The sequence below is a fragment of the Colobus angolensis genome, unplaced genomic scaffold (genome assembly GCF_000951035.1).
Source record: "Colobus angolensis palliatus isolate OR3802 unplaced genomic scaffold, Cang.pa_1.0 Scaffold20, whole genome shotgun sequence".
In the NCBI taxonomy this organism is placed as follows: domain Eukaryota; kingdom Metazoa; phylum Chordata; class Mammalia; order Primates; family Cercopithecidae; genus Colobus; species Colobus angolensis.
In genome coordinates this window covers 15,263,787-15,275,874 of record NW_012115155.1, presented here as the reverse complement: position 1 = coordinate 15,275,874, position 12,088 = coordinate 15,263,787, and the positions used below count along the sequence as shown (strand labels likewise).

Below are 12,088 nucleotides of genomic sequence, written 5' to 3'. Positions count from 1 at the left end.
GTTGGGGAGGAATCCCTTCTCCTTGATTTTTGGGATTAGCTTCAGTAGGATTAGTCGCAGCTCTTCTTTATACATTTCATATAATTTGAGTATGAGTCCATCTGGTGCCAGCCTTTTTCTAGTTGGTAGGCTTTTTATTACTGATTTAATTTCATAACTCATTATTGGTCTGTTCAGGGTTCCAATTTCTCCCTGGTCCATTCTTGAGAGGGTATGTATGTCCAGGAATTTATCAACTTCTTGTAGGTTTTTTCGTCTGTGGGCATAGAGGCACTCATAATAGTCTCTGAAGGTTTTCTGTATTTCCATGGGGTCAGTGGTAATGTCCAATTTGTCATTTCTGATTGTGCTTATTTGAATTTTCTCTCTTTTTTATTAGGCTGTCTAGCAGTCTATTAATTATATTTATACTTTTGAAGAACCAATTTTTGATTTTGTTGATCTTTTGTATGCTTTTTCACATATTCATTTCATTCAGTTCAGCTCTGATTTTTTTGTCTTCTGTAGCTTTGGATTTGGAATTGGTTTGCTCTTGTTTTTCTAGTTTCTCTGAGTGAATATTCACCATTTTTTTTAAGTATTTAAAATTAAATGCTTAGGATAGCTTCTTTGAAAATATACTAATGTTTAAATAATCAGAGTTTCTTTACATTTTAAACATGTAAATAACCTCTTAGAACATCTAGTCTTCCAGATATATATTATAGGGGAAGATATTTACCTACAAAAGAGGTAGTTTGATGTGCCTGAGATTACACATACACATCATAGTCCAATGGGAGACATATAAAATTCCATGGTTAAAATAGTCTGTGATTACATCTCTGGTAAAAATGCACACAGTTCAGGGCAAGAGGAAGTCAATGAGAAGACATTTTCAGAAAAGTAAATGTGTATATACAAACATAAGAACACATAAAAATGTTCACGTTTGCAAGATAAACATTGTTCATTGTGGCTGGAACAAAACATTCACTAAAGAAGCAAAAATATATGAGGCTAGAGGGGCAGACTGGAATTGGATTATAACTCTTATTTTTTTCTAAGTAGTTTGGATTCAGTCATATTGGTTCAATGATAAACCTTTGACATTTTAATTTTTTTTTTTAATCCTGGCCATGGAGTAACTGGAAATAGGCCCAATCCCCTGGTTTCCCTTAATTAATAGTAATAATAATAAAGAAAGCTGGACAAAATATACAAATCAACTGTTTCCAGACATTTGACAATAGCCAGCATGGGTCTCAGATCCCTGAAAGAAGGAAGCAAGCAAAATTAGTGTTGTACTTTCTCTGGCTTTCTTGTTAACAGCAATTTCTGAACTCCAATGCTATAAAGACTAAACTAATCATAATACAATGATATTCCTGAGTTGAAGAGACAGAAAATGATATTCAGACAGATTGAGGCTTATGGAATGGTGAGGAATGGTATGGAATTTTATGGAATTGAGGCATATGGAATGATGGAACTGGAAATGAAGAAGCCACATGGAGAAAGACATCTGCATAGGGCTGGAAGAGGGATCACCCTGAATCGGAAGAGAGACCACCCTGAATCAGCTGCTGAAAATACCTAACTGAGTATGCATAGGAAGATGCTTCATGAGTGTGGGCAATGCCGGAGCTCACAGAGTGGTGGGATGTGCTCACGTTATAATCAGCAGAGTAGTGGAATATTTAGAAGAGATCCCAGAAGTGTCCTGCCTTTTGTAGTGCTAAACTAACCATAGAGCAGAGGTCATTTACATACACACTAAAAAGATTTATTTAAAAGTCTTGAAACAGTCAACCTGCCTGCAACATATGCCAGAACAAAGTCCAACAATTGTTAAAAGATTACAACAAAACCCAGGCTTTCAAAATGTAAACGCCGCAATAGTCAGTATCTAATAAAAAATTACTAGCTTTGTGAAGAAAGTAGAAAATATGACTCATAAATAGGAGAAAAGATTAGTGAATATAAACAGACTCAGAAATGACAGAGATGATGGAAATCACTGACAAATACAGTAAATTAGCTGTTACAAATATATAAAGCCATCAAGAAAAGAACGAATAGATAGAAAACAGAGAAAATATATTTTTATAAATAACTTTGTGAATTTAAAATCATATATTTGAAATATAAACTTCACTGGAAAATACTAAAAACAGACTAGAGGCTGCAGAAGAAAAGATCAGTGTACTTGAAACAATATCCGTAGAAAATTTCTTGACACAAAAAGAAAAAGAGAAAGGAAGAACATGAGTTAACCATAGGCCAATATCTACATATAACATATTTGTAATTAGAGTCAGAATGGGGCAAGGAGACTTGCAAAAAATATTTGATGTAATAATGGCCAATAATTTTCTAAATCTGATGAAAAAGTTCAAAAGAGTTCAACATAACGAAAACAAGATAAATGTCAATAAAACCACACTAGCGCACATCATGAGCAAATTATACAAAACCAATGATAAAGAAAAAAATTTTAAATCATCAAAAATTAAAAGACACATTACGTCCGCATATTATACACATAGTAAAAACAAATGACTACAGACATCTCATCAGAAAAAAAGCAAACCGAAAGACAATAGAACAAAATAGTGTAAAGGCTTACGGAAAACCAAACTAAACTAAACAAAAATCCTTAATAGAAAAACAAACCTAGAAGATATTTCTCACTTAAAAATGAAGACAAAAAGAAAGTTTCAAGAAAAAAAGAAGTGAGAATGTTCTGTCATCAAACTTGCACTTCTAAATAACACATTGATCAATAAAAAATAAATAATTAGAAAATATTTAGAGCCAAAGGAAATTAAAAAGACATCGGATCCCAATTTAGGGGTAACTACAGCTGTGATCGGAAAGAAATTTGTGACTCTAACTTATTGTATAAAAAAACAGATCCCAATTTAGGGGTTACTGCAGTTGTGATGAGAAAGGAATTTATGATTCTAACTTATTGCGTAAAAAGGAAGGATTTAAAATCGATAATCTCCTCTTTCACCTTTAGAAACTAGAAAAAGAAGAGCAAATTAAAACAAAGTTGAAAGAAGGAGATAAAAATGGGTAAGAAGGAAATAAATGATATTGAAAATAGCAATAGAGAAAATGTATGAAACCAAAGGGTGCTTCCCTGACAAGATCAATAAAGTTGGCAGAATTCTAGCAAGAGACATGAAGAAAAAGAGAAAAATGTAATGCCATTAATAAAAGAGATGATGTCCATACAAATTCTATAGATATTAGAATGACAATAATGGAACATTATAAGTAATTTTGTGCCAATAAATTTGACATCTTAGATGAAATGGAAAAATTCCTTAAAAGACACAAATTGCTAAACATTCACACGAGAAGAAATATGCAATTAACATTCTCCTCACAAAGAAAACTCCAGTTTCAGCTAGCTTTACTGGTGCATTCTATGCAACATTGAATAAATTAATACCAAGCTTACACAAACTCTTTTTAAAAATATAAGACAAATATTGACCAGATTCCAAATCCAGACATATTTATTAGGAGGACAAAAAAAAAAAAAAAAAAATCACGACAAAATAAAGATGAATTTAGATGTAAAACACCTTAACTAAATAATAGCAAGTCAAACCTAACAATTACAGAAAGTATGATAATTTATTATGGCCATACTGGGTTTACCCAAAGATTCTATGTTTGCTGTAACCTTCAACAAACTATGTAATTCACCATATTACAATGAAACTTCAAAGGATTTAGAAAAAAATTGAAAATTTTGGCCAACAATAATAATAATCAATCAATAGTAATTCCTATTCAAGATAAGATGGAAAAGAAATTCCTGAACTTCATGAATGGTAGCTGTAAAAATACTACAGCTGACATCATGCTTAATGGTGAAAGAATGATAGTTCTCCCTGAGAACTGGGAGAGTCAAGAATGTTTGTTCTCACTCCTTCTGTGCAACATTGTAGTAGAGGACTTAGCCAGTAAAGTGGATAAGACAAAGAATTATATGCAGTAAAACTGTGTTTATTTGCAGAAGACATACCGTGTACAAAACAAAAAATAAGGAAACAAAAAATTGTGGAATATACACACCTATAAACTATTGAAAACAAGTGAATTTATCATGGTTACAGCTGTAGGCCAATATGCAAAATTCAACTATTTCATCAACGAAAATGCAAGATTTGAGTATTTTTAAAATGCTGTTTAAAGTAAGGTCAAAATATCCATAGAGTATCTATGAATAAATCTAATAAAAATAAATACTTCCTCTATAAATCTATCTAATATTACTGGGAGAAATTAAAGACTCAAATTTCCACACAGACATATATGTGTGTATATATACACATACACACATATATATACACACAGTATGTACACATCGATATATATGTATACAGTATGTACACATATGCAAACATATATGTGAGTGCATATATATATTTATGGATTAGAAGGTTCACCATTTTTATGATGTAAAGTCTCTCCAAATAGATCTACAAATTTAATACAATACATGTACATCAAAATTCCAGCAAGTACTGATGTCCACTTCATGTTTTATCAAATGTTTTGATGTTTCATTTTTGATATTTGTCTATTACTGTATTTTCAAGGTCATTACTCTTTTCTTCTGCAGTGCCTAGTATTTCATTAATCTCACCCAGTATATTTTTCATCTTAGGTCATATAATTTTCATGTCTTTCAGATTCTGCAGTTTTTATTTTTAGAAATACATAATATGCTCATGCTTTTTCTACCTTATTAAACACTTGAACTGCTGTCCAGGTGTCCTCATCCTGTGTTCCTGTATGCCTTTTAATTGGTATAGGTACCTAGATATTGTGAATCTCAACTCATTTGGTGTTAGATAATCTTGTATTTTACTAAAATATTCTTAAGCAGGTTAACAATATGATCAGATTTGCATTTTGAAAATGTAAATGATAAATTTAATAAGGAAGCAAATGAAAAAAAAGTACCGGCATAACGAAGCTCACTTAGAAAACTGTTGTAGTAACTCAGAAGAGAAATGATGAGTTAATCAGCACAGTGCCTGCCAAATGGTAACACCTGGATCATTTTCTGTTGTGTCACGCTGATTCTTGTTTAATGCATAGTAGTTAGCTATTTACACTACCCTTTTTGGTTTACAGAATATTTTATATTGGAAAGCAATTCTATGCTGAAGGAAGCTATCCTGAAGAAGAAAATAGTAAAGCCGGAAGTTAAAATCCTTCATATTGACGACTATGGTAAAGTTTTGTGCATGCTATGTTATTCAAGAACAACTTTCTCTGCGTCTTATAGTTTTACCTGTAAATGACTCTCCATCTTTAATATTTTGCTCTTTCTTTAAAAGAACTTCCTTTACAGTTGTCCCTTCCCAAAGATTTTATGGACCGAAACCAGTATGCTCTTCTGTTAATAATGTAAGTATTTTATTTGTTTTTGAAATAAAGGAATATAAAGATTTTCTATTTTTATGTCTCACATGACAACATTTGATTCAATAAACAAGAGAAGTCCTATGTGTGTAGTTAACCAGGGCAGCTGTCTGTTGTCTAACTTCCTCTAGAAGTCCATCACTAAATCATGTGTAAGAATGTGTAATTTTTTTGAACTTCTTGTATCCCACATGGAGTTTGGTGCTACCGCCAAGAATAGTGACACAGAATAGTTTGATTTCTGGGTGTCTGCTTAGCAATTACGCAAGCCCTGGGCTCTTTATCAGTTGTTTATGCAACATTGAGGAACATGTAATTCCACTGCTAAAATAACGGGTTATGCTTGTATCACTTCTGTCAGTTTTTCCTCCTGGATACATGGCCTGTAGTAAGCTGCTCCCACGCTCAGAAAACTTGACTCAGGTTTTTTTTTTAATTTTGAAATTGACTTTGAAATTAAATATCTTTATACATGTTGTAAGGCTATATCATGACTGTATAGTATTATGCACTGAGGCCCCTAATATCTAATAGCTAACTAACTTGATATTGATTTAGCATTGTATTCCTGAGAGTTATAAGTTATTTCCCTTATTAATATGCTCAGGTGGCATATTGATATAATAGTGCTTAAAATTGTCTAAAATTATATCTTTAGATATAATATTTAGAAACAGTAAATACAAAAATAATATTGCTTATTATCACTGAATATAGTGGATAAGTATTCAGTCTGTAGAATCGGATTTCCTGGGTTCAAATTCTAGTTTTGCCATTTCTTAGCTGTGTGTCCTTGGGCAAGTGCCTTCACCTCTTACAAGGCTAAGTTTATCTAAATATAAAACAAGCATTACAACACAACCTGTGTTCTAAGACTGCCTCGCAGATGGGGTGAAATACAACATATAAGTCCCTTAAACAGTGCCTAACAGATATGATTCTTAAAATGATTGGAGTTATAATTCTTTTTTGTATAGATGGCATTTATTTTATTTAGGTATTTTAATATATACAAGCAATTTGTCCCTTTGTTTTAACAAACCACATAATACAGAAATAATATAATATTTAATTTTCTCTCTGACTCCAGTGTTCATTTCTAATTCTAATTATCGAGCTTTGCGTAGTTTCTCATAGCCAAACTTTTCTCCTTTCTCCGTAAGAGCCAGAAAGTTCTGAAAGTTCTTAATGTCTCTCTAAGGAAGTTATTTTCTGATGTTTCTTAATTGCATTTTTTTCTCATCTTTTTTACTTGTTTTTTCCTACTCCATTTTAACTGTATGTATGATTTATTGAGGAAAAATGTTTAAGGCACTAAAACGAGACAAAAAGAAAACAAAAATCAACCCCATCTTCTATCTTAGTTACGTTTCCCTTTGGTAAAAGGAAATGCTCTTTGATTCACTGAAAAATTTTCTCAAGGAAAGAGACATCCCTCAGGCACATCCTAGGCATCCCTCAGTATGTGATGACCTTCAAATTGGAAGATAAAAGAGCTGACTGCCCTTGAAGCATGACATTCATGCAGACGAATGTGTAGATAATTATGCTGACTTGGTATCCACTTGCTCTAGGGCAGTGTCACACATAGGGAGAAAACCAAATCAGAGTTAACAGAATCTCTTTGTTTTCTGAAACAGATAAGCTAACTGGCTCATCTTGGCATCAGACTTGTGTTTTGTTCTGGTTGATTTTTAGTTTATAAGAGGAATATAAGGACCTACGCAAGAAACCAATTTGAAGACTTGTCTTATTGGCAAGGCCTACTTGGGTCTTTTTTGAGAAGTAGGATTTTGGAACAAAATGCTGGTTTTGGAGTCAGGTAGGACTGGGTTCAAATTGTAGCACTGAGATTTAACAATATATTGCTGAATTTTTCTAATCTTCTCTTACGTTACAAATAAACTGGAGAAAATAACATGGGATAATATTCATATTTAAATATATTACCATAGTGTTTGGTAGAGCATAAACACTTGCAAATCGTCTTTAATAAATCATAAGCAGAATCATAATTATTATTAGGATGGTACAAAAGTAATTGCAGTTATTATAAATGGCAAAAGTATCAGTAGTTGCATTACTTATAAATGGCCAAAACTGCAATTGCTTCTGTGCCAAACTAATATGGAAATAGTATTTTAAAGTATTTAATTTGATTAATATAAATATTTAATGTGTAATTTAATGCCCATAAAGTTGTTCAATAGACAGACACTACTAAAACAGATAAAATAGTGCAATCAGACCCATAGAATTTACTTTGCTACTTTTTTGGTTGATACAGGAAGAATGAAAATGAATATTAAATCATTTCTAGTTATTTCAGTATATATTGTTTATACTAAATATTAATTGACATTATCCACACTTTTTGATTTTAGAGGAAAATTATCGAAAGCTTTGCAGTATGTGACTTACAAAATCCAAAATAAGGATTTCTTCTTTAAAAATTTATACTTACAATATGATCTATTCTTTTAAATTTGAATGATTATTTCTAAAATACTATCTTGGAAACATATAAGGGTCAGAATAGCAAAAGCAGAAAGTGTTTTTAAAGAATTTAGAAAACTGCTCGTAATTTAAAGCCATATTTTTTCTCAAGCTTAAAAACTGTTTTCAGTAACACATTGACTGTCGCATTCTAAAAGTAATATTAATAATTTTTTCATAAATGAACAATTAGACAGACAGTGATGAATAATAGAGTGATTATTATTTAAATGAGTCTAAGAGTCATTCAGTGATTTTCGTGTGACTACTTTATTGCTATTTTTGTGCCATATATCTGGTAGCCAAAAGAGTATGAGCCATTTCTTGATCTGTAGAGATGGGTTTACATCCAAGGAATTATATAATGAATTCATGAGTTAGAGTCAAGTTGCAGCAAGCACCTGAGGGGCTGAAAGAAAGATTCCCCTGGAAGAAAGTGGCCTCAGGCAATTTGGAAACCCAGTTCTGCTCAATCTTCATTATGGATCTGGAAAAGAAATGGTCCTCTGATCTCCCTTGCTTGGGTTTTGAAACTCAGACTTAATCTCATAACATTTAAAATGTAAGTGAATCAAATCTTTGATTCACTTACATTTAATCAAAGATTAAATTGACATTTAATGTCAATGTCACATTAAAAAGAGTATTTGGGATGGAGTACATACCACATAAATATTTTTCCTGTATAACATTTCTACTGTAATGGAAAATCTAAGAAGCATTGGCACCACAGTTGGATCTCAGGTGACCTTAGTTTGCTGTGGTCTCTATGGAGCATGATCCTTTTTTTCTGAACAACTCCTCCAATTCTCCCTTCAAGTGCCTACTTGTTTTACTCCTACATTTCTGTTTAACATTATAGGGAGCCCTTAAGGACCCAGAGTCCTTATTCATTTTTAAACTTATTCTAGACACATCTATATTCATTCCAGCTCTGATAACCTCATATTGTTCTTTTAAAATATTATTCTTATTTCTTACTCATGTGTGTGTAATTTAATACCAGACACATCTACCACGTTGCTTTTACGTATGAGAAGCCATGTTAATAGCTATGGGGAGATAACAAGATTGCAAGCTTCTTAAAGTCTGTAATAGTTATTTGGGTGTGTTCAGTCTATCTCCGCAATGCCTAATACACAGAAATAACTGACTATCCTGTAATTACCAAATAGTGCCAAGACTGAAGGTGTTGTGGAAAATGCCCTGCAGTTGTAGATGTTCATTTGGTAAATAAATAAATATGAATCTAATATGCTTAGATGCTCATAAAAGCAATCTAGAAAGTTATATTGTTATTAAAAAACAAGAGATTTTTGTTTTTGTTTTTATTTTCTGTCCCTCTGAAGAGGAGCAGCATCAACTCAGGAGTTTAGTTCAGTACCAAGGGCCCGCCATGTCTTCCCATTTTCTACTTTTTCTTGCTCAAGTTATCTTGCCACACTCATTAAAGGTCTAATAAAGGAGGCAGTAAATGTTCAGCACATTATATTAACTTTCAGAATGCAACATATGCTATCATGCCTCCATGACTTTCTTTCCTTTCTCTGAATTCACCTTCCTTGAAATCCCAAGAAATTCATGGTCATCCATCAAATCTTATCTTCCTAGAGCTTTCTTCCATTCTCCTCCTCTGTCAGCCTATGGATCAGGTCATTGTAACTCAAGAACATTATTCATTTTTATCTAGAGTCTCATCACTGAATGTTCTGTGTATCAGAATCCTATAATTTGGTCATCTTGGTAGAAGTGATCTGTTTTCTATATAACTATTCTTTGAACAGCGTGATATAAGTAACTGATCCATTCACAGTGAGGGAATATATTCAGTTATTCATATCCAACGGTCAAGATAGCATCATTGCTGATCTGTTATACACACCGTTCATTTCCTCAAACAACTTGAAATATTGTTCAATATTGTAATTAGCATCAAGCTTCACATCAGTCAGACATCCTGCTATACTATTCTCTACTTACACTTGCTTTTCTTTAGTTTATTGCTTTTTGCTCTCTGTCTCTTTTAGTTGCTTTACCACACTGTTGCTGAGAGTGTAGCCCTCCTATCTAAAATCCTCTCATTATTCATTCATCATTGATTAAATATCTGCATTTTCCCTCACACTACATAACAGTCTTCATGATATATTTTCTATTTTTCTCTTCATTTTAATCTCACACCAGCCATCCCAAAAGAGAAATCCCATCCTTTAGATAGACTACTTTATCCTGGAAATCACCACCACTTCAATCATCACTTGTGTTTTCGCATAGTTTCCCCAGTGCCCTGAGTTTGCCTGCCCACCTGGAGAAGTTCTATTAAGACTTCCAGACACACCTCCAGATAACTTTATGCACACCACTATTATAAACATATAACCATACCAGATTACAATGTTTATTTTGCTTTCTCTTCTGTTAAACTGCCAATTCATTTTGAATTGTTTTGCCATAATGCACTACCTGGAGCATTATTTGATAGAATAAATGAATGAATATATGAATACATCAGTGAATAAGTAAACAAATGAATTAACCATGAGTTTGTTCCTCAAGAATGAATTAAGTTGAGATGGGGAAATGGAGAAATAAATGATTTGTGAGTTTATAATTGATTTCTGTATGGGTCCATTTCTCTACAGTTTAGTTTCGCACTCAGTAGAATGAGACATGAGATTCTAATTTCTTTTATAGTCTTTCTGGATAGGACTGAATACTGATTGATTTTCATGCTGCCTCTTCACTGTTCCTTTTTACAATTTTTTTATTGAGCTTAAGATAATAAGAATTGATATTAGCTACCATTTATTGTTTATCATGCAAAGAGTGTCATGCTAAATATGTAGACACCATCTTTAATCCTGATATAAATCATCCAAGGTAAATAGTACTGTCCTCATTTTAATACAGGAAACTATAATTAAAATAGATCATGTATATGTGTTCCCCCAAGATCATAAACAGGAAAAGTTAGAGTTTGAACTCAAGTTTATATATCTATTTTCTGTACTAAAACCTCTGCTGTATTACCCAATGCTGCCTGCCTACATAGTCCACCATATTATGATAATTATTGGCATATTATCAAAGAACGATGACTTGAATCAGAAGAGGCCTTTCTGTCACCAAACTCTTATGAACTTTTCTTCTTTCTACTGAACAGTTTATAGTAATTTCTGGAATATAACATTTTCCACATGTACTATGTTAATGCTTTGGTATAAAGTATTGATTTTAGGAATCATGACTGAGTTCATGAATATTCCACAAAAGAGATCAAATTCTCAGCTCAGATTATTTAATAAAATTCTGAATTCTCATCAAAATGTTCACTTTGTGAGAAGTCTTTTCTACTCTGTATTTATTTCGTGAATTCCTAGGGTTTTAGCAGATCAGACTGTCAGATGTAAGTTCACTTTGTTTCCCAAGGGTGAAGACACGTATATTCCAATAACCTCTAACATCATTTGATCTTCTATTTGTTCATGCCACGTATACATCTACTTTTACCCTCAGTTTCTTGCAAAAATAGTACAGATACTGTCTTATGTGGATGAAAGAGATCACTTATTGATATTGGTATTTTCTCAAGAGTGATTATTATTGCTTTGCCATATAATGAAGCTCAAGGCTTATCATTTTTTGTATCTTCATCATTTAAATGAATGGAGAATGTACCTACACATTTTCTAATACATAGAAAATGATTAAGAGGAAAAAAGGCAGTGGCATTTAATCTTGTTAATAGAAGGGGAGAAGGTGACCATTTGTTTCTATTTTTTTCTTGAACATATTTAACCTTATTCTTTCACAATTTATAGATAATGCATCTTGAATGTCAGCATTAATTTCTTACCACTATTTAAAGTTGTACAAACTCAAAGTTGCTGTATTAAGAAGGTGACATGGGGGAAAAATCCAAATTTAGATAAATTTGTAGATAATGCATAAGCTGTAATATTCTTTTGGTGATTATTTTAACTGGAATATATGTATGTATATGCATATGCAGAAACGCCATTTTAGGTCTTCTGTTAACATGGATTTTAGATATGCATGGATTCACAGAATTATATGAATGATATAATGTGGTTTCATATGAATGATATGGGCTTATTAATAGTTCCTATTTAAAACTTACATGTATATGATATATTTA

General features: G+C 32.2%; 1 protein-coding gene across 1 annotated transcript in view; it reads left to right on the top strand.

The window, feature by feature from the left end:
• The window catches only part of LOC105511570 (inactive dipeptidyl peptidase 10), a 186,989-nt gene that overhangs the window by 137,475 nt on the left and 37,426 nt on the right, over positions 1–12,088 (top strand). The window contains exons 14-15 of the mRNA XM_011941728.1: positions 5,143–5,241; positions 5,349–5,418. Coding sequence (XP_011797118.1) covers positions 5,143–5,241; positions 5,349–5,418 — 169 coding nt within the window. The remainder of the gene's footprint in view (positions 1–5,142; positions 5,242–5,348; positions 5,419–12,088) is intronic.